The 23,647-nt window shown below is 45.1% G+C and overlaps 2 protein-coding genes across 2 annotated transcripts in view; both read right to left on the bottom strand.

Moving 5' to 3' along the window:
• The window catches only part of ARIH2 (ariadne RBR E3 ubiquitin protein ligase 2), a 35,769-nt gene extending 34,485 nt beyond the window's left edge, over nucleotides 1-1,284 (bottom strand). The window contains exon 1 of the mRNA XM_018576133.1: nucleotides 1,135-1,284. The gene's annotated coding sequence lies outside the window, so the exon portion shown is untranslated. The remainder of the gene's footprint in view (nucleotides 1-1,134) is intronic.
• A 3,695-nt stretch (nucleotides 1,285-4,979) lies between these two features.
• On the bottom strand, nucleotides 4,980-23,142 carry LOC108804368 (rab GDP dissociation inhibitor beta-like). The gene is made up of 12 exons (XM_018576079.1): nucleotides 23,098-23,142; nucleotides 19,208-19,315; nucleotides 18,879-18,975; nucleotides 18,466-18,600; nucleotides 17,925-18,123; nucleotides 15,277-15,408; nucleotides 13,347-13,446; nucleotides 12,574-12,745; nucleotides 10,461-10,596; nucleotides 10,029-10,037; nucleotides 9,440-9,494; nucleotides 4,980-5,132 (listed from the first exon to the last, which is right to left on the bottom strand). Exons 1-12 carry the CDS (start codon nucleotides 23,140-23,142, stop codon nucleotides 4,980-4,982), a joined length of 1,341 nt encoding a protein of 446 aa, XP_018431581.1.
• Nucleotides 23,143-23,647: the final 505 nt, after the last annotated feature.

Genomic DNA, 23,647 nt, shown 5'->3' with positions numbered 1-23,647 from the left:
TATCGCACCTCGATCCATCAGCCGCAGCCTCTGGTGTTTGTTTACATCCTAGACCAATGTGGGCATTACAACCCCACAGACTTCTATTGGGGCATCACCCTTCTGTCCAGCCCCAGCCTCGTAGAAGTCTATGGGGCTGTAATGCGCTGGTTCACCCTTTAAAGCTGAAAATACGTGCTGGGGATGTTTAACCCACCAAGCCTTAGATTTACACAGCACAGCCTTGTCTACTGGGAGGGGGGTGGTTCTGTTGCAGTCCCCCACCAGCACCACAACTACCAACCTTGTGACTAGACAGTGAAGTAGAAGCAGCAGACTCATGAGTTCATCTACCCGTCACTCCGCTCTCTTCTCCTATCAGCATGCTCCTTACACTGCAGCAGCACCTGATAGTTCCCTTGTGCTGCTTCTACCTCCCCCTCTCTGAGTTCTTCTGTACAGGGCCACCAATAGTTTTGATATCAGGCCGCATTCAGGTGCTTTGCATCGAAATAAAAATACATTCAACGGCGTATTAATGAATACAAAGCTGCGTTAATTTGAGTCCTTTATATCTGCCTGGGGTTCAGCTTTAACATCGCGGCAGGATGCGTTCTCCATCTGTGCACATGACAACCGGTGACAGCAGCAATGCACTGACAAGGAGGCGTGGCCACGCACACACAGCTCCTCTGTCTTTAAAACTCTCCACCTGCATGTGACAGTTGCACCTATGCAGACCTGCAGCGCCCATTTTTGTGTTTACTCCAAAGAAAGTGTCATTGTGACACAGAAACTGCACCAATGTCAGGATATAAACAATGGAGACCTGCTAGAGATCTAGAAGCATCCCCTCCCCCACAATCAGGATTGCCCCACATCCCTTCCACAATACTTCATTACCACCACTACCCCACATTCCTCCAACCAGGCAGAACAACTGCCCCTCCTGTGAAGATTACCCCACCAGCACTAAAAAATCCCCCAATATCAGTCACTTCACAGCAACCCCCCCTCAGACAGGATGCCCCCTAAAGTCGCCTCAGGAATGCCCCCCCCCCCCCACACAGCATCCCCACCTCACAAAAAGAGCCGTTCACTTCCAACAAATGTCACCGAATACCCCTCAACCCCACCCGCGCCCAGCAGCCTCACCTAGCCGGGACCTTCCTCTCTCTCCGACACTCAGCTCAGCCACAAAGTCCCGGGGGAGGCGGCGCTAATCCCCTCAGCCGCTCCACCTCCGCCAGCCTCTCTCTACCGAATGTCTACAACAGGAAGTGCTTCTCTCTGCCCTGACGTCACTTCCGCCGATCCTGTGCTGGGTGGTGGGGTTGGGAAAGGAGTGGGGAAGCTGCGACAGAGAAGGTGGGCGGGGTCTGTCCGCTGACAGCCCTGGTGGGCGGGACTTGCGCGCTGACAGCTAGGAGTAGGCGGAGCCGCAGGAGGGGTCTGTCCGGGTGCGGTCACGTGCTTTGTACATTGGCTGTCACCCAGGTTAGGCTGTGAGGTCAGCGGTTTGGCTCTTTTGGGCTACTTTGGGGATCTGCTGACCGAGTTGGTTATTACAAAGTGGCCAAAATGTGCTGCTTGCTTTATAGCAGAGTGCATGGACCCAGAGAAGAGCCAGTCCCCCTTCTACCTATAGTGCAGAAGTATTTTACAAGGTAGATTATTAATCAGGCAGGATCAATCATTATTTGTCAGAATGCCTAACTGCATATTTGTATTATAACATTACTTTTTTTTTTTATAATAAAGGGAATGTATAGCCAAAACAGAAGGGGTATGGAAGGGTTTTTTTTTAAAGTTGTTTTTTTAACTTCCTGTCCAAGAGTTGCAACAGGAAGTTAGAGCACATCTCCCAAAGTGTGGACAATTTCTTTCTTTTCTTGCTTTTCTTAAGATTCTACACTGCTGCCATGAATATAGCTTATCAACGGGAAGTGCTTCCTGTAATAAAGACCGCTCACTGCTGCTTTCTCTCCTTGTGCAGGGTGACTGGTCTTGTACTCTTTAATTCCAAAGCCTGCCATCGCCTTGGCCGTGACAGGTAGCAGCCATCATCACAGGTTCTCTTTAATTCCAAAGTTGTTCATCGCCTTGACCCTGACAGCTAACAGCCATCATGACTGGCTCTCTTTAATTCAAAGCTGGTCATTGATCATGACTGGCTCTCTTTAATTCAAAGCTGGTCATTGCCTTGGCCGTGAGAGCTAACAGCAACAGCCATCATGACAGGTTCTCTTTATTTACAAAGCTGATCATCTCCTTGGCCCTGACAGCTAACAGCCATCATGACAGGTTCTCTTTAGCTCGAAAAGCTAGCACCAGAATAAAGCAAAAGCCAACGGCTTGATGAAGGTCCCCGAGGGACAGAAACGTGCTGGCCTGTACTGACTGAACTCAGTTGAACCGATTCCCAAAATAGCATATTGTAAACATGCTCGAAAAATCCCCCTCGTGTCTCAGGGGAGCAGGCCGCACTGTGATTACCAGCCACCCCGCCATCGCAGGAAAAAGAAAATCTGTTTTAAAACACACTAATAACACTGATACAAGGAAATTTTTATTCCATACAGAAGTTCAAGCGCACCCTTCAATCCTGGGAAGTGTCTGCCTGGCACGTTCTTCTGTATTTATTAGAGGTGCACCGAAATGGGAATTTCAGAAACGAAACCGAAATGTAAAAAAATGTCAGGCCAAAACCGAAAATGTTTTTTTAATTTAATTTTTTTCTATTCATAATTGGGGATATAGTAACCATACTCTGTCCTCAATTATGTACAAACACTCAGCGATCACTGATTGCTTCTACCCGCTCTCTTTCCTGACATGCTGTCACAGGAGGCTGAGCGAGCGGTGTAGGGAGGAGAGCTCAGCCTCCTGTGACAGCGCGGGCTGTCTCCGCCCACACACCGCTCTGCCAGACTGTGACAGGAGGCTGAGCGGTGTGGGGGGGAGATACAGAGCTCTCCTCCCACAGCGCTCGGCCGGCTGTCACAGTTTCTCTCCTCCCCACTGGGACACAGAGCAGCACCCAGCGGGGAGGAAAGAAAGCAGGGATACGCCGATGTATCGGCAGGAAAATTGCACTTTCGGCATTTAGCCAAAAGTGCCAGTTTCGGCAGCCAATATATTGGTGCATCCCTAGTATTTATCACCCGGCGCGCGGCGCTGGCATCGGATTTACAGCAGATAAGAGACAAGCAATCATTGAATGCAATAATATATAACACGTCACAACATTATTTTATTGGCTTTCACAACGAACAAAGTGATAATCGTAAATGATGAGAATAATTTCCATTATTGTTTGCACTCGAAGTATTGAGGATGTTGTTGGAACAATAATGAGGGGAGAAAAGGGAACTTTTCGCTAAGAAATATTAACATGGATAGGTGACGTTTATGTAAAAAAAAAAGTTATACTGAGCCAAAAAAAGAAAACCATTTACAATATCCACATAAAAGACGGAATAAAATAAAGGCAGAGAGAAATATATGCAGAGGTTAAGGGCTCAGTCCATCCAAAACCGATATTTCAGGGTTTGGTACTTGCTGGAGAGTTACCCAAAAGCCTCATATCCCTGGTTCACACCTCCACACCTGCTGTGCCCATTATGAGGAGTTCCCACCATCTCTACAATGAGTTCCCAGGTCTATACACCTGATGTTCCCATTATAAGGGGTTCCCACCATCTCTACAATGAGTTCCCAGGTCTGCACACCTGTTGTGTCCATTATAAGGGGTTCCCACCATCTCTACAATGAGTTCCCGGGTTTGTACACCTGCTGTGCCCATTATGAGGGGCTCCCACTATCTCTACACTGAGTTCCCGGGTCTGCACCCCTGCTGGTTCCCACCATCTCTACAATGAGTTCCCAGGTCTATACACCTGATGTTCCCATTATAAGGGGTTCCCACCATCTCTACAATGAGTTCCCAGGTCTGCACACCTGTTGTGTCCATTATAAGGGGTTCCCACCATCTCTACAATGAGTTCCCAGGTCTGCACACCTGTTGTGTCCATTATAAGGGGTTCCCACCATCTCTACAATGAGTTCCCGGGTTTGTACACCTGCTGTGCCCATTATGAGGGGCTCCCACTATCTCTACACTGAGTTCCCGGGTCTGCACCCCTGCTGTGCCCATTATGAGGGGTTCCCACCATCTCTACTCTGAGTTCCCGGGTCTGTACACCTGCTGTGCCCATTATGAGGGGCTCCCACTATCTCTACACTGAGTTCCCGGGTCTGTACACCTGTTGTGCTCATTATGAGGAGTTCCCACCATCTCTACACTGAGTTCTCAGGTCTGCACCCCTGCTGTGCCCATTATGAGGGGTTCCCACCATCTCTACTCTGAGTTCCCGGGTCTGTACACCTGCTGTGCCCATTATGAGGGGCTCCCACTATCTCTACACTGAGTTCCCGGGTCTGTACACCTGTTGTGCTCATTATGAGGAGTTCCCACCATCTCTACACTGAGCTCCCAGGTTTGCACACCTGCTGTGCCCATTATTAGGGGCTCACACCATCCCTTCTAGATTTTTATTTTATATAATGGAGAATGTACAACTGGTTGAGAACACCCGAGAGTGGGTGTGAACATCTGAAATGTTCAAGGTTGGTGCCGAGTGGGAGCACCATAAAACTCCCAGGACAGAGCTGGGAATTATGACAGGGAGATCTTGCTATTGGGAGTATTCAACACATATAAGAAACCAGGGGCTGACTCGTTCCACCAAGCTACATGTATAGCTAAAAACTCACTTTTGAATTGACTGGCCCTTTATTTTATACAAAAAAGAGATCTCTGCCTTTAATAAGGCAGCAAAAACTGTGCTAAGCTCAGGAACCCCTATCCACCAATCGGCAGGCATCTCTCACTTTTCTGACTGCTCTAAATTGTGGAACAATAGAATCTGATTGGCTGCCGGGGGGCTGTCGCACATCATAGCACCGCCTTATTAAATGATCCCGTCCGACAGAGCTGGTCAGTCCGAATCATCTGGGTTGGTCTCCGGGTCTACACTCAACATGTCTTTGAATTCCAAAGGGGCACCGGTCATTCTTTGGAAGATGCCCTTAATGTCGTCACAGGTGGTCTCAAAGTGTGTGGTTGCGTCATAGGAACGGGAGATAAAAATCTATGGAAAGAGAAAGCAGTTGTCATCAGTGTGAAATGTCTTTGTGAAGAATAGATGGAGATGTAATACATTTTGTAATGAATCCCTCCTGAAAAATAACAGAGAACTTTATGTCCATGAGACTTGCAGTGAGATCTGGTGATGTCACTACTGTGCTGCTCATTGTTCACCTTGCTGGAGGGGAAGCTGTATCCGAGAACCTGCAGGGCAAGGATCTCCCTGCTTTGGTAATTATATGTATCTGTGCCTTCTCCACCTCTCCTGCTGCTCACTGTTCCCCTAGCGGGAGGGGCAGCTGTATCTTGGGACCTACAGTGCAAGGATCTCCCTGCTCCTACTTTATTTATTCTATGGGTCTATGCCTCCTCCACCTCTCCTACTGCTCACTGTTCTCCTTGCTGGAGGGGAAGCTGTGCCTGAGGACCTGCAGTGCAAGGATCTCCCTGCTTCTGTTTCATTCATTCTATAGAACTGTGCCTCCTCCACCTCTCCTGCGGGTTACTGTTCTCGTTGCTGGAGGGGAAGCTGTAGCTGAAGACCTGCAGTGCAAGGATCTCCCTGCTCATGCTGTTTTCATTCTATGGATTTGTGTCTCCTCCACCTCTCCTGCTGCTCACTGTTCCCCTTGCTGGAGGGGAAGCTGTACCTGAGGACGTGCAGTGCAAGGATCTCCCTGCTTCATTCATTCTATAGATCTGTGCCTCCTTCACCACTCCTGCTGGTTACTGTTCTCCTTGCTGGAGAGGAAGCTGTACCTGAGCACCTGCAGTGCAAGGATCTCCCTGCTTCATTAATTCTATAGATTTGTGCCTCCTCCACCTCTCCTGCTGCTTCTTATCATTACCTCACCAGTCATCAGATCATTAGGTGGACAGCTTTGACATGAGGAAGAGGAAGCCTATACCAAGATGGCTGCCTCCTCAAAGAAAAGCATAGCAGAACAAACATGGTGTGATAAGTCAGTAATGGGAAAAGACCAGCTGCAGGGAGCCCACAGGCAATACTGGTGACTAGTCCTTTGCCCTGTGCCTGACTTTTTGGGTGCAGCTTCCACAGTACAGAACTTCTTTAAGGTATGCTAAAGTGACATAGGATAATGACGAGAGACCACTTTAAGACACCTTAAGAGGAAGACCGGGGGCCATTCATTTTTAAATCCTTCTTTGCATTTTCGAGAAACGTTACAAGGCAAACAAGTCTGAAAAATATCTGCTAATGTCCAGAGAACAAAAATCAGATAAAAAGGACCGATCACCCTAAAAATTTTACAAGTCACCCAAACCAATCATAAAAGTGAGGTTAGCATTGTTCATTCACTCCTGACTTACCTGTCCAGCCGCCTGTGTGTCTTGCGCCACTCCTCCAACCCCATCCCCCTGCCGACTACTATGGTTCCACCTCCTGCCCACTACATCCATGCTTGGTCCTGTACCTGTAGTGACATAGCCCTAAAGGTGAAACCACAATGCACGTCAGTGGGGACCAGATATCTAATACTCCCAGTAGCGTGTTGGGTGCTGAAGATCCTTCAGGAAAGGAAACTATTGATCAGGGGTGGGCAGCACCAGCTGTGCTTTAACTACAAATCCCACCATGCCTCTGAGTAAGTCATACCTACAATGCCTCATGGGACTTGTAGTTCCACAACAGCTGGAGGACCGGAGTTGCCCACCCCTGCTATTGATACTCTCACAGACACTGTTTTATATATTTTTTATTAATTTATGTAAGCGGCCACAGAGTCATTTCATCTAAATTGAATGCTACTAAAAGATTTTCATGTGCAAATAAAGAGTTTCATACCCGCAAATGCCATTTAAATACTCTTTCACATAAACGAGACTTTAATATAAGTCTACTAGCCCTTTTAATGAAAGCAGCAAGGGCTAAACACCCAAAAAATCTCTATACACGAGTACAAGTTGTCTCTTCATGGCTGACAGAACGCCAAGGCAGTTTGTTAATCTGTGTGCCAGAGCCTCTCAGCAAAGCATGCATGCCTAATATCCCGCTTAGACGAGGTGCGCCATCGCCTCCCCCTGGCAAGGCCGGCGCTATGACGTTTGCATGACATTGCTACTGACTGAGAGCTCAGCACAATGTCTAATCTGCTCAGGCCTTCAGAGTAGCCACCCCAAGTGTATTACTCAAAGTAGACTGGACAGAGGTTGTGAGACTTACAGTAACAGTTAGCTAATCCCCCCCTCCCGCTCCCATGCTGCTGTAGGGACTTACCTTATGTGATTCCTCTTGATCTGACAATCTTCTTTCTTCCGGTAGTTTTCAGCAGTCCCTCCAGTGTCGGTGGCGGTCTCTGATCCAACGCAGACTCCTATGTCTTCCTGTTTCCCACGGAGTCCGTCCATCATGCACGCTCCTGGCTGCATGCATACGCTTCCATTGTGTCCCTCCTCATCTTTCCTCCGGTGGTATCCAATGCGCATGCGCCCGCACACATTAGCTTCTGCATGGCCGTTGAAGAAACTGTGTTCTGCAGCCAGGAGCAAACGATGCAGACAGGGCCGGCCTTAGGCCTTTAGGCGCCCTGTGCGAGTGTCGGCCGCACAGCGCCCTTGTTGCCATGGCGCCCTGTGCGGCCGCACTGCTCGCACACCCCTAAGGCCGGCCCTGGATGCAGACACATTTCAATTATTACATTTTGGGCACTTTTTCATTTTTTAAACTTTGGGGTATACACTGAGTGGCCAGACTATTATGACCACCCCATCAGTACTTCGTTGGGCCATGAGATAACTCCACAGGATGACTTTGTTGGGCCGCCTGGTGACTCCACGAGATGTTGAAAGGTGATGCAAGGAATCTGACACTGCACTGTTGCCCTTCTGTTGTCTTGTACCAGTCTTGCCCCTCCCCTGTTCTGCCCTAACATTGACTAGTCGCTGACGGCCACAATTCGCACGTTCAGACCCAGATTTGCGTCTGACAGTCCAGTCTTTAAACACTTTAACAATGAGCCCCTCTTGAACATTTAACGAATTCTGCTGTTTTGCTGATACTCGCTCCATGGCTCCGAGCGCCAACAATCATCCCACATTCAAAGGCTGTTAAATTGCGTTGTTTACCCGTATCTTCAAAAAAAAATCACCTTTACTGTCGTGGTAAACAACCTGCTTCCCTATTTATAATGGTCTGGCCCTCTAGCAACTTCAGAGCGAAATGATAGCTAATTATAGCTAATTTGCCTACAAACGCCATGTGGTCATAATAAACTGGCCACTCAGTGTATATCTACTGCTTGCTTGCAGTAGATATATGTAATAAAATGGAGAACTTAATACCCCTTTAAGCCAACCATACACTGTTAGAATTTTGTTTGAGATCTGTCAGCCGAGCATTCCAACTTGGCACCATTAGGTCAATTCCTTAATTTGAAAGGCCTTCAAAATCTCCACCAGACAGGCTATATAAATTGAATCTCAGATGTATTTATAGGTTTATTTTGTGCCTTGCACACGCACTTTACATTATGTACGATTTTTTTCCCCAATGAAAATCACATTCCCGGGTAAAGTTTCGTTCATTCAGATTAAAATTGAGAAAAAAAATGGCATCCTGCTCCTTCAATTTTCCTTGCCACTGCGGTTTAAAATTAATGTTAATTAGAACTAGCGATTAGAAGATTTGACCAACGTTCCAAACCCAACCATTTTCCAACAAGATGGTCCATGGTCCATGATCCCTGTGTGTGTTGTAAAGTAGCCACCACTCCAAGCTCTCTCCCGGGATGGACTACAATCTCATGCTTAGTTTACTAATTTGTAATGAGATTGTAGTCCATCACGGGAGAAAGCTTGGAGCGGTGACTACTTTACAACACACACAGGGACCATGGGGAACAAAAGTAGCCACCACTCCAGAAGCAAGAACCGTGTCAGCACCAATAAAGAGATGATTTGAGGATCTACAGCCGAGTGACACACAAATAAGATACATTTCTGTTAATAGTTCAGGTACTTGAATATATTTTTAAGGTTAAACCCAAGGTTTAAGCAAGTGCCCCCCATTCCTTAGTTCTAAAGCCAGGTAAACCTTTTTAGTCCTTTTGGATATAGTAGGGGAGGATTAGATCCCCTATCAGGTTCTATTGCTGTCCATTGAAAGATCCAGAAGGCAAGCACAACTCCACCATCACCTGGAAGAACTGAGTGTTGGATTTTGCCTAAGGGGAGATCTCGTTCCAGATTGAGCAATGGTGGCAAGAATCAAGTTTATAAATTGTAAAATAATGATCAGGATTCTGTGAATATGCCCATCTAGATGAAAATACATTGACTCAGAGCGCTCACCTGGTTCTTTGTACCGTCATGCTTTGGGACATACTGGTTACTAATGGAGACAAACCTGAATGAAAATAAAAAACAAACACACAATGCACATGGATCACAAATTCAGGCAATTAAAAGGGCATTTTTAAATACTGATGCCCGGGAAGATGTCCCTCCAATCCAAAATGACCTCTCCAGGAATGTGGACAACTGTGACACCCAGTGGGGTAACAATAGCCATAGCAGCCAACACGGTTGCTATGGGGCCTGGGTGTCAGGAACTGGATCTGAACCCGGGGCCTCTGCTGTAGCTGGCGGTGGTTCTACCTGCTGAGCCTCCTTGGAACCTTGGATAGCTCCTTGCCTGATCTCCTGTGTAATCCTCAGGTAAACCTAGTTTCTGCTGAACTCTGAACTCCTTGATCCTCCCTTGAACTTCCTATTTAAGCCATGCCTCTGCACTTCCTGTTTCCCAGATTATTGTGCTCCTGCCAATATCTTGCTTCCTGCTCCTTCTGTAATACAATCCTCTCATACTGCTACCCGTGTACTGACCTTTGGCTGCTGATTCACTAACTACTCTCATTGTCTTCTGCTTCATACCTGATACCTTTGGCTACTGACCTCAGCTTGTTCACGGACTACGCTTCTGCCTGCTCCTATACTACTACCGTCTGCTTGTGTACCAAACCCGGCCTGTTATACCACAAATTTGCCTGCTGTTTCAGCTACGGGACTCTAAGCCTGATCCCAATTGTGACACTGGGGTAGGAAGGGGGCCCCATTAGGGAGGCTGTTAGGAAAACTAAACTTTGAAGGTTCCAGTATAGAAGGGCTTAGAAGGAGTCAGATCTCAGGATGGTCTAGTCAAAGATCCCCCTCTGTGCAGTAAGAAGCATTGCCTGATCTATCTTAGCAGTGCAGAGACAAAGAGGTTGCTTTTCCTTGGTATAATTATTGGTATATAAATATTATTTTCATGTAAGGTGATTTACACATTATCCCAATATTGTAAGCCAGGTTGGAGCCTGGAAGCCCTGGCAGAGGCATCAGGAGTTCTAGCGCTGGTTGGATCTCACTCTCCGGATTCTCAGTTTCTACCGTCGTGCTAATTATAGCGACATACTTCCCGTCTGATGCCACACAGTGCGAACAAGAAACCATGCACACGTAGATGTCTGAGCGGGGAGAAATATATGACAGATTGCAGTTATAATCACCCCTGCTATAAATAATAGAGAGGAAGGGTTCCAGAGGACCTTTCGTGCCGCAGTTTCTGCAGACAACCCTTCCAGATTAATTCATATAACAAATCATATTGTTAGTTGTCCATTGAGGATATGTATCCTATGGTAGAGGGGGGTAGGGGTAAGAAGAAGCTTTCTAATTTTAGACCAGTGCTTTGCAGGTAAAGTAAAGCAATGTATATCAGGCAGAGAAGAAGTTTATTTTTGAGGGAACCCTAGCCAACATTGCTGGCTATTGGCTGTCTAGTAGAAGAATCCTCCACTAGGAGACTAAAGTGGTAGGATAATGTCATAATGATAGGACTGGTCAGCATGGATTGCAGTGCTGGATCCCCACCAGTCTCCACTCGTCACAGTGGAGGCATCAGCAAGGGCATGTGACGGTGGATAAGATGAAAAAAGGTGTTGGTGAAGGTTCTGGTTAAAAAAAAAATGTGAATATTTGGGAGGAGGGGGTGAGAGGGAGGGAGAAGTGGGGCACAAAATGTACCCAGAGATAAGCATTAAGCCACAAGTACCCTATAAAGGGAAGGCACAGTGGCTTAGTGGTTAGTGTGTATGCCTTGCAGTACTGGGGTTCTGGGTTTGACTCTTGGCCAAGACATCTGCATGGTGTTTGCCTCACCTCCCTTGGTTTGCATGAGTTTCTTCCCCCATTTCAAAGACGTATTTTTAGGTTAATCAGCTTTTGTCTAAACTGGCCCTAGTAAGTGTGAACAAATTGGCTATCCACATGTGCCATCACATTCTGCATGCCCATCCCAAGCCCCTGTAAACTGGGAGTTGAGGATAAGTCTGGTGACCTACCTTGTAAAAATATTTGCCCAAAACAAAGTTTTCATGTGTATCCGACATGGTGCCCAGAGAGCTGACCCATGGAATCTCAGAGATTCATATACAACTGTACATATATCACAACCCATAAAACAAAATCAGTTATACTAACTACAGTCTTTGCTGTGTGCAAGAACTACAGCTGTTGTTGGTATCCGTTCCGGGTGTGACAGGCCATATCCTCCTCTGCACAAGTTACTCTATCACTGCCTGCTAATTCAATCACTTACAATGGATGCTGCTACTTAGGTCTCGTTCACACCTAGGCGTATTGCATATGCGCGTATGTCGCGCGTCTTTTTTTAACCGCGATTCGCGGTAAAAAAGTTGCGCGACCGTCGCGCGTTTCCGAAGGCTACTTGGCTGTATCCCAATGGAAACGCGCAACAAAACGGCCCAAAGTAGTACATGTACCTTTTCAGGCGTGGGCCGTTTTGTAGCGCGTTAGGGACAGGCGGAAATACGCCAAGGTGGGAACGAGACCATTGAATACAATGGGATTTATATTTTTGAGCGTTTTGTAGAGCGTTCGTCGAGCGTAGAACGCGCTACAAAACGTTCAGGTGTGAATGAGGGCTTAATGTTTAAAAGTCTTATTTTCCTGCAGAATCAGCTGATCCCCTGAGCACTGAGCAGGGTTCTATTAAGCCACCCTTGTGTGTGCTAGTAAGCTGTGTGTCTCCACAAACACACAGGCACAGCAAGACAAGCCATTCCTTTAACTTCCTCCCTTCTCTCTTCTTCCTCCTTCCTCCTACTGCCTTCAAGCTAATAGACAGACAACTGCTCCCCTCCTCTATGCTCCCCACTCTTTCTTCCTCCCTCCTCCAAGCTAGTAGATAGAGAGTTGCAGAGATTGTGATGTCCCTTTTGATCTTTGTTCAGAGAAGCTGAGTAGAGAGAGTTGGAGCTGTTTGGAATCATGATGACTGTAAGTGTTTGAGCAAAAAATGCAAAGAAATACTTTGCTGAGATCTGAATTCGTTATTGAAAAAAATATTGAGCGTTTGCTACTGTTTTAATTTGCTTTAAGAAAAGAGGAAATGTAAAAAGAAGGTGCGCGTTGTGTCTAACCTGATTTCCTGTTGACCTGCGTCTGGGGGATGATGATTTGGCAAGACGTGCACTCATTGGTGTTCCTGATTGGATGGCTGAGGATGCAGATGACTCTGATCACCTGACCGACCTTCTTCACTTGATCGGGAACATAACTGGGGTCACAGATGAGCTGTTTACAGTGAGCGATCTGTAAGGCAAGAGACAACATTGACGGCTTCCGCCAGAGGTGTAAATAACAGACCGTGGGGCCATGGTGACAGATATTAATGGGGTCCCCCTTTAGTTCCCACTCAAGAATCCGGTTCAGCCTAAAAATAGGATACAAGTTCTCCTTTACACTAAGCCCAATAAACCTACAGTAAGATCACCATGTCTAATATAACAAAGCAACATAGACATGATACTAAGGACACCACATCCATCACAATATATTTATTTAGTGCAAAAGTAGAATGAAAACTGGTTAAAAAAGAAGAGCACAAGTTGCACTTGGGCCTCTGACCCCATGGACCCATGTAGGGACTCAGAGAGCAATCTGATTGGACGAGCAAAGCACAGGTTTGCTTTACTCACACCTACTCTAAAGAATCCCTCCCGAAACTAATGGAAACATCTTTTTTCTTCCATATGCAACTGGCAAATACGATTTTCAGAAGTAAATCAGCAATGGCAGCCTATGTACATCCCTTATAATAGTCCACCTTCAGTTGTTTTCCATTGACAAAATTACAAGCAGAAAAATAAACAAAGGGAAGTCAGAGTCCTATAATCATGTTAGCACATCTTACCTCTCCCTCAGACCTCACGCCCACTACTTTCCCCTTTTCCATCAAGATCTCATCTACGGGTTTGTTGAGCATATAAATTCCTCCATACAGAGCGCTCAGCCTAAATGAGACAGGTGAGAAATTAAATGATTTGTATGGGCATGGCCCAAAGTTCCACCCAATACTCCCTCTCCTCCTATAGAATATGTTCCAGCGTTATTTTTCAACCTTGTTCCTGTAGTAGGAACAATCTTGTATCATTCCCAGTTGTATCATCTTCAGACATGTAAAATTATTGCAAGGGGAACATCAGATCCTATTGACTTAGACACCCCCACAGAACTACATCTCACAAGAACCATTTCCCTATACACAATGTGTGGGCAGGCTCTTGGGAGTAAAGGCAGCAGCATTGTTTTGCTGGGAAAGAAATCAATGTATGCATGTAGAGATGGACACAGGGATGGAGTAAAGGCGTGGTATATGGAGTATAGGAGTAATGTATTCCAGTAAAGGAGCACTGGGCAGGGCTAACAACACTGCTTTGGATTTCAATGCATCATAGGCAGCGTTCTCAGCCTAGGCAAGGGACGCTTCTGTGTCTGGGTCCTCATTGGGGAGATTCACCCCTTTTATTTTTCCTGTTGGACTGCACATGATGGAAAAATCCACAATACTGAGTGGTCATTAAGAATAGAAGGGACATGGAGTCATAGATATCTACATTGGACACCAAACCGGCCTTCACCCTCAAATGCAGGGTGCTGGAGCGATTGTTGGATGAAGCCACAGCAATTGGATAAGAATATGTTGCTGGTGCATCTCCATCTTCTGCAATCAAATCATCATTATCGATATTCTTTTAGCACATCATACAAAAAGTGCAACTTTCAGAACCACCAGAGGTTCCTTCATCAGACGGAGTGACATAAATAATACAGCCCCACCAACATTTATACAGATGTAGGAAATGGCAAATTACCTTCATCATTACATTATGATGACCTCATATTCACTCTAAAAACTCCAAATAGTAACAAAATTAGATACTAGAACTCTTAATTTGGCCATAAAGAAATGTCTGGGATCTGCATTTAGTAAATCTTATCTTGCCTTATTGTATGTAACAGTGGCCAGAAAAAGAACAATGGCTTGCACGTGTAAGAACCTACAAAGTGTATGAAGAGCTGTTCATGTTCGCCAGCACTCATTGCCAGGTAACACTTGCCACCATCCTGGCACATGGGTAGGGATTATGCGGGCACTATCAATGGGCCATTTCTGGCAACCCCAACTGCTTGCTGCATGCTCAGTGGCTCCATTGATGAGCAATACTCACATCATCATCATCTTCCAACATGGACACCTAACAGGTGATTTAGGGCCCATTCAAGTCATGTCTGGACCAGATCTGGATGCATTTCTGCAAATGGGATCATGTGCATTTTTTTTTAGGTCTCCCTTGACTTTATAGTGTGTTCCAGTGCGTTCTGGTGTGTTTACATGTATTTTGGTATGTTCTAGACCAGAGAAAATAGTGCGTGCAGTATTTTTTTGAAACGCTCTAGAAATGAACACAGTGGTGTGAACTAGCCTCAGTTTTTACTGTAGGAATGAATGGGGAATGTGTTTTTGAACCAGACAAAAAAACGTTCTGGTCTGGATTTGGTCCAGCCATGGTGTGAATGGGCCCTAAATGAGCCAAAAAATAGGGTCTCCCCTTACTTTGTTGAAATTACTTTCACTTCCTGTTGTTTCTCTAGGACAGGAAGTGAAAGGAAATCTCCCTGACAGCGAAAAAAATAACTGACAGGGGTTACTCCAACATCAACCGTCTCACCCCTATTTCTCATATGTCTGGTCATCCTAAATCACATATTCCTGATATACTGTACAGGGTTTCATATCATTCTCTCCAACACGTCCTCAAATTTGGAATAACCGTGCTCACCTGGCAAATCCTTGCGGCAGCTCCCCCAGACCATAGAGAGGGTATAGGTAAGGGCTTCTACTGTATTTAACCAGGGAAACATAATAAAACTTAATTCGGGTTATGGTTTCCAGGCATGGATGATCCAGGTAGCTGCAGAAGAGGGAAAAAAATGCACCACTAACATTTATTTAAATGGCTAAAGGAGAACTCTAGGAAAAACTATTTTTTTGTTCCAATCTGCTGAGTTACAAATAGTTACATGGTAGATAGTGTGGGCCGCTTCCTGGATCACTATCTCTTATTTACAATTTACACTTCCATCGGGTTCTTTCGCTATACTACCGCGCTTTGACAGCAGACTTGCGGCTCTACTACACACCAGCCATTCTGTCCTCCCCTCCTCTCCTCTTGTTCATTCACGGAACACTTTGTATTTTGTGAATGGTTAACAGAATAGAAAGTGTTCCGAGAATGAACAAGAGGAGAGGAGGGGCAAAGAAACAACAGGACGGCCAAAGGTTTATGAACACCAGACAATTACTTTTCACACAGCACCATGCCTCTGATGTGAAGAGGAATCCTTACGTGAAGGGGAGCTCCTGATGTGAATGAAGGGAACTCTGATGTGAAGGGGGGCTTAATGTGAAGGGTGGGCTTCTGATGTAATGGGGGACTGTGGTGTGAAAGGGGGGGCTCTGATGTGAAGGAGGCTCCTAATGTAAAAGGGGTAACCCCAATTATTTTGTGTTTACGCATGGGGTCCCCGCTTTCAGATCCATAGTAGGGCCCTATCTGGGCTAATGGTCTGGTATGGATTTTAGAGGGACCACCCAATGATGTTGAAATATCCAGTTTTTACATTTTAGATTGGGGTGCCTCGAGATTTTGCATACTTTTAAAGTGTGCTGCCTGTGACTCAGAAAAGGTTAAGAAGCACTGTGTTAGACATCCCATTTCAAAAGCATGGAGTTGGCTCCCCTTTGTGGCCATAACAGCCTACAGTCTTCTAGGAAGTCTCTCCACAAGATTTTGGAGTGTGTCGGTGGGAATTCATTCCGATTTAGCCCAAAGAGCGTTTTTGAAATCAGGTACTGTCGTTGGACTAAAAGACCTGGCTTACAATGGGCATTTCAACTCATCCCAAAGGTGTTCAGTAAAGTTAAGGTCAGGGCTCTACAGACCACCAAGGTCCTCCACATCAAACTCATCAAACTATGTCTTTATGGAGCTGGCTTTGTACACAGGGGCACAGTCATTCTAGAACAGAAAATGGCCTTCACCAAACTGTTACCATAAGGTTGGAAGCAATTGTCTAAATGTCTTTGTATGCTTAACGTTACCAGGACACATCACTGGAAACAACTAAACTCAATAATTTGGAGGTGGTAGCCACATACTTTTGCCCATATATTGGTGTGATGGTCAGTTGCCCACAGAACTTTGGCCATACACTGTACATCTGCTTGGGCAGCAGTTAAGTGAACCTGGTGCTTTGTTCTTCATTGACAAAGCACAGGTTAACTTTTAGGTACTCATGGAATTCTAGGAAAATATAAAAGTAGAATTTAAGGAAGTCATTAAATCTATCTTAAAATACTGCTGGCCTTTGTATTCGCTTACCACAGTATTCAGGCCAAGAGTATGAGCTAATAAGGCTTTATTACATTGCACAGTGCTGTCATTCTAGCATGTTTCATGCACTTGGAGATGAAGGAGGAGAAGTTTAGACAGCTTACAACAGAAGTAGAGCACAAGAAGGACCTTGGCAGTATATTAATGATGCTCTTATATAGCCTAATCAGCAGGCAGGTGACACAGTAAGTCACAGTACCGGACAGTGGTATCACTATTTTGGGATTCTGATTCTAATTGTTGCAGGGGTGTGTAAATCACTAGTAAATGCTGTAGGGAGTAGGGTGAAATCCAAAACAGCAGGGATCCCAACCTGAAAGAAGCAATTTCAGGGAGGTATCCCTCTCATTTCAGGGAGGTGCCCCCCCCCCCTCCTATCCGCGGAGAGAGTTAGGGGGGGCTGGGAGAGAGCCCCCCCCCCTGAAATGATGGCAGATAGCACAGGAAGCAATAGCTTCTTTGCTATCTGCAGGTTTTTTTTTCTGTTTTTTTTTTTAGTATTCTGACAGTTGCAGTCGTCAGAATAATAAAAAAAAGGCATAAAAATGCATAGCTAGATCCCTTTTGGCTATTTCACTTTGCAATAGCCAATAGAAAACTAGCTAATGCACCTGCCCTCTGCTGCTTTCATTCACTAGAAGAGGACCCGATAGGAAAATTCAGGTCCCCTACTGCTGATTGACAGCAGCAGTGGGCGGGTGCATTACCTAGTTTGCTATTGGCTATTGCAAAGTGCAATAGCCAATAGGAATCTAGCTATGCATACGTATGCCTTTGTTTTTCCTTTTCTGATTGACGGTCGGGCCGCGGCTCCCGATGTCAGAAAAGAAAAAAAAAAAAAAGATTGCAGGAAAGGTTTATCTGCTCGATCGAGCATATTAAACCTTTCCGGGAGGAAGTGTTTTTCTCCCGGGCGACCGAGAGCCGATATCTAATAGCGGGAGACTCCTGGAGCGTCCGGGAGAGTTGGGATGTCTGAAACAGCTTTTCACTCATTCTTTCACATCACCCTTGTTAAAATGAAATGTACTTACTCATCGTTTCTGTACAAGGCCAGAGCGTGACCGGTGAATGACATGACGTCTGGACCGAGATGGAATTTCCGGTACACTTCTCGCATAGTCATCCTCCTGGGATCAATATCTTGGTGGGTCTTGACGTCGTGTTCGTTAAAGTTGACCACAAAAGATAGGAACTTGCGGAAACGTCTCTTTTCAAACATGCCCATTAAGTCTAGATGCAAACAAAGAGGCAGAGATCAATGACAACTCAAAAAACAGGCAGGGTTGCCAAAATCTGCCTAGTACGAGTACTGATACATGTTTGTTTATTGTCATGTGACAGTTTTTCTAAAACAGTATCGACTAAAGATTTCAGGACAGTGGTGGAGCGCCAGAGCCAGGTACCAGCTGCAACCGCTGCAACCCTGGTAGTTCTCATGAAAATGGCAAGTATCGGCATTGGTGCTCGAAAAGTATCGGTGCATCCCTACAAAATATAGTAGCCAATGTGGTAAAAAAAAAATTACAAGGCAAATAAAGGAGATGTCACACTTTTCTGGAGATGTCCACTCACTCGAGACTAGCGCTTCTTCTTCCGTGCAGGGCACCTTGTGGATGCGCCCAGATTTGTACACATAACTTCCGTCGACCACTTTAAAATCAATATATCGGGTCACTTCGGTGTATAAAAGTATCTTCACCAGCTGTCCTAACAGGAGCAGAAGAAAGGCCACACGCATAGAGGTAAAACAATCAAGAATTATCCACCAGTTCCTGACCAACCCCGCCACCACCACCAATGGTATGTGCCACAAAGGATGGCAGGACAGGTAACCTCTGACCCTCACATTCCCTCAAAAATGGTAGTGCACATAATATATTACTGTCCTGAAAAGTTCCTTCTAATGTGATCAGTGACCCCAGAAGATGTCTTGAAGGTCATGCAGCAGAGTTCACCCCATTCTGCAACATACCGTATTTCCTTACCATTGGCCATAAGAAACTTGGGGACCAGATCTACGTTCCACTCTCTTCCTCTTCCCATTGGTTCTGGAGGACCAATCATATCAAATCTTCGGTAAAGCTGAGGAGGAGAGGAGATTGTATCAATGACTTCTATCAGAGGGATAATGAAAAAAATAGATAGAAAAGGATAGATATAATAATAGACAGACAAAGAGACTGATAGATAGATAGATAGATAGATAGATAGATAGATAGATAGATAGATAGATAGATAGATAGATAGATAGATACTATTCTGTTATCCATAACCACCTGTTTCCTTAGGGTAAGGATGATAATGAAGAACCTACCTCTTCCAGGGGTGTGACTGACGCAGTTTCTCCCCCATAATAATTGTTACGGTCTATGTGCAAAACTCTTTTACCGTTCACAGACATGATTCCAGACAGCACACATTCCTAAAGAAAGGAATACAGTTACTAACTTGTTTAAGGTGTTAAAGCTGAACTCCAGGTGCATATAAAAGACACAAAGGAATGCAGCTCTGTATTCATTGACATGCAGTTAAATGTAAGCAATGTAAGTACCTGAATTTGACTTGGTAGAAGCCTTGTACAGCAGAGCTCCGAGAGGGGGAGGGAGAAGCAGAACAAGGTGCTGCAGTGCAAGCATACGGATAGGAGGAGAGATAAGAGTGACGGAGAAATGAGCTGATAAGTCTGTTGCCTCTCTGTTCACTATCCAGTCACATGCTGAGCGAGAACAAGCCCAGTAAGTGTTACTTAACTGGAGCAGAAACAAAAAATCAGGTCTTCTCCTCTGCCGAAGAGGGTTGTGCTGTGTGGCAGTACTGTGGAAAGTTTAGACCTGGATACCCGCATAGAGCGAAATATGAAACTGGACACCACTCTTGCCTTCTCTCTCCCTTTTTATGTTTCACTTTCCCTCTCTTTATATATATTGTTCATCACCTTCCCCCTATCTATTTATATCCCTCTTTCTTCTTCCTTCCCCCCCCCCCCCTCCTTTTTCCAATTTCTTTCTTCCTTCTTGTCTCTCTTTACTTTCTTTCTGCCCATTCACTTCCCTCCCTTTCTTTCTCTCTCTCTCTCTCTCTCTTTCTCTCTCTCTTTTTCCCCAAAAATAATTCTCAACACATCAAATACCGGTCACATGTACTGATATTTGGAATATTTTTGTAGAGAAATGAATCAGGGTCATCCACTGACGTCATTCAATCTATTATTAGCTTCCATGTGTTTTGTACTATAGAAAATCTTTCACAGAATTATTATTCACCTATCATAAAATCTTTTTCCGAGGAAAGCTTCAAGCTAAATCATCGGTTCCAAGTCAGGAAACTAATATTAAAAGCTAGGATGTGACTATTAGGGGCGCAAGGGGTGCAAGTGTCTTGTGCCCAGGAGATTTGGGGCCCCGGCATAATTAGGTCCAGTGTCACCGGGCTTTTTTTTCAGGTCTGCTTCTCTCCTCATATGAGTCAATGGGAATGCATAAGCAGGTTGAAGTCATTTGATGCAGCTTTGAAGCAGGTCAGAAGCAAGTCAATTGCAGATCAAATGTGTTGGTCAGTGAATTCCAAATGATCTCAGAACAGTACCAACTTAATCTCAAATGAGAGCAGAATGTACCTGAAAGCAAGCTGTATTCACCTATCAACACAAACCCAAAGCCCATGATCACAGGCTGTTAATCACATTATTTTTTATTCTTGCACCTTATTTACTAGTGGGGAGTCACATTATATTATTTACAGAATAATGTGCACAGTAAGAAGGGGACTCACCAATGTGCACAAGAAAATGGGGACTCACCAATGTGCACGGGACACAAGATAAGTGTTACAATGGTATGTCCATCTTGACATAATATAATGAGAATAAGCCCCTGCATACAAAAGAAGGGAAGAGCTACTGTGCAGCATCCACATAGATACATATGAACTGATCCTGGGAATTACACATTGTGTACAGAAGACAAGAAACTATACTTTGTTGCAACTGTCCTGCCACCTCGGGCCACTTCCAGTTCCTGTCACACGTACATCTGTTTTGTCATGAGGCAGCCATGTTGTAAACAAATGCTTTGTTTCACTAGGAGTGCGATTTCCCAGAGCCTGGCACTGATAATGCGCACAGAATTTGCTCACTTTTGATAAAAGACACTCAGCTAAAACCATAATAAATGACAATGCTTTGGGGCCTATCGCCTGTCATAAATGCTGCCCGAGTCTCCAAAAATGGCGAAGCTGACAGATGCCCTCTATATGCAGCAGAGTGGCCCGGGGTGATGAGCTGTCAACATCCATTCCTTATATGGGTAGAGTCTTGACAGCGGCATTACATTGTCATGTTTTCTTGGAAATAAAGCTATTCAGAGCTCTGTGTGATAATGCTGAATTGTGTCTGTGAGGAATTGGTGGAAGAGAAATGTCACAAGTTAAATTAAATAGATATATATATTGTGACATAAGGAAAGGGGAAATCGTTGAGGGGCGCTATATTTCCCCTCAATTTCTTTCATATGTATACAGGACTAGCTGAATCCAGGCAAGGGTTTTATGGGGGGAAAGGAGGGGGAGAGAAGAGAGAGATGCAATTTGGATATGTTTGTGAGTAAAAGGTTGCTGGAAATACTTTGGTTTTGTGAGGTGGCTGAGAGAAGCTCACCAAGAGGAAACCTGTATGTTTAGTTAGAGCCTGAACGACAAGGATTTATTTTCTGTTTTATTTGTTTTTTATTGCAATCTTTTAAAGAAAACTGACTGCAAGTCAGTTTGAAAAAGAACCTTGCTGCCTGGAATACCTGCTAGCTGTACATCTGACAGCAGATAAGACTGCAGGGAAAGAAAGGTATTAATGGTGAAATAAGGGTATGCAGCAGACATGGCTGGGCCCCCTGCCCTACTGTTCCCAGAGCAGTTGCCCCCTGTGTACCCCCGGCAGTTACTCAGTGCTGCTTTTGTTGTTATTATGAAGGAAATAAGGCTAATCCCTGTTTCACAACACACTAGATAGATATATAAGCCACTGGCTGGTGACAGTGTCCCAAATCCTCCTAAGAGCTTACATTTCTTAGCTTCTCTCATCTGCCCGTGATGTCAGCAAACACAGACCGTGTGCAGGTGTTGTATGAGCCGCCATTACATAGCAGGCAAAAGGGCCCCCGCTGATGCCAACGTCTGTATTTTAAAAGTGCATCACTTCCATCGTGCCAAAACCTCCTATAAAAAATTGGACACCTGGCTTCTCAAGGTTACTGAACCAGTTGTGAAAACACCAGATATTAAAGGGAATGTATGGTCAAAAATAAAAATAAATCTGTGTTTCTATAAGTTCTATCCCACTCCTAATAACCAGATCCGTCTAGAAGTTTGTAAACCTAATGAAGATGCCCATAGCATGCACTTCCTCAGTACACTGACACAATTTCACTCAGCCCTGTGAATATCCAATTCCTTGTGTCCCCACTCTCACAGAGCCTGCCTTCTGAACTACAACTCGGCGTCTGAACAATGTAACATCATCATTGCTTGCTGGAAGCAATGCATGATGGGATATGTGGTGTTGAGAAATGCCGATTGCATCACATCAAGCAGCAGGGAAAGAGACGCAAAGCAGACTGGGAATCCAGGAAGTTGTTGGAAGTGATGGGCAGACGGAAAGCAGCGCTCACTACATAAAAGGGATTTTTAAAAGTAGTACATACTGTACTTTATTTCCTGTATGACTGAAATAATATGGGGCAATTTATCAATGTTTTTACACAAACCTCACACTTGTTTTTTCCAATTGGGTTCATGTAGAGAAACGTTTCACTCCTGGGTGAAAGTTGTGTGAATCTTGTGTGAAATAATTTACAAATAGGCCCTTATTGGGTTCATGTAAACTTCTGCTGATGAACCCGATAAAAAACTAAAATACTAAATTAGAGAGCCTTCCAAATATACGAACATCCTAATGTCAGCAGACCCTAAGGGCCCATTCACACCAGTGCCGTGCGTTAACCTACCGTGCATTTTAGTGCGGGGCGTGTGTTGCGTTGCCACTCATTTGAATGTATCTCAATCACACCTCCAGCCACAATGCACTGGACAGTGCAGCAATGCACAGGGATCAGGGAAGACAGATTTCTGATTGGTTGCTGTGGGTTGTTGCCCTGACTTGACAAGATGATTACAGATCTAATGGGAATAGAAGAAGCAATGCAATTTTCCTACCTTGAGCCCCGTCCCCAGCACAATGACATCATACTCTTCCTCCATGCCAGAGTTGTATCTGGTATTCACGTCCGCGAGTCTGTGTGATTTTACTCCACTATATAACACCGTATGAGAAGAGCTGCTGTCCTAATCTGATCTGCCAGACGATGATAAGCCTGTCACTCGCCCCAGTAACCCAAAGCTGGGCCACAAGCTCGTAATCCATGTGAGCAAGGCAGCTACACGACTGTGCCCAGCCCAGGGTAACATAGGACTGCCTAACCAGAGACAATGCAATATCCACAGAAAGTATGTGCTTATTGTAAGGAAAGAAGGGAAATAAAAATGTCAATTGTTTATTTACAATTCATAGTAACCCTACCACATCATATCACACGGGTGCTGATCGGTGTCCGTCATTTCACAATATTCCACATCCTGGGGCTTTTCCATGATGCAACTTCTTGGTTTCCAAAATGATGGCAAAACGACCCCAACACATCTCACAGCGCAATAAGGAGGTTGCTGAGGCCACCCAATGTGCTGTAGGATATGTCTGGGGGTGATC

The sequence above is a fragment of the Nanorana parkeri genome, unplaced genomic scaffold, assembly GCF_000935625.1.
Source record: "Nanorana parkeri isolate BGI_ZX_2015 unplaced genomic scaffold, ASM93562v1 scaffold56, whole genome shotgun sequence".
Classification (NCBI taxonomy): Eukaryota; Metazoa; Chordata; class Amphibia; order Anura; family Dicroglossidae; genus Nanorana; species Nanorana parkeri.
This window is presented reverse-complemented; position numbering and strand designations above follow the sequence as displayed.

Excerpts from the sequence above, each read along its gene's own strand:
- LOC108804368 (XM_018576079.1), bottom strand. The coding sequence starts at position 23,142 with ATGGAGGAAGAGTATGATGTCATTGTGCTGGGGACGGGGCTCAAG. Across the intron at positions 18,601-18,878 it reads CAAGTTTCTTATGGCCAATG|GACAGCTGGTGAAGATACTT; the intron begins GTAAGGAAATAC and ends TGCTCCTGTTAG. Across the intron at positions 15,409-17,924 it reads GCCTTGTACAGAAACGATGA|CTACCTGGATCATCCATGCC; the intron begins GTAAGTACATTT and ends CCTCTTCTGCAG.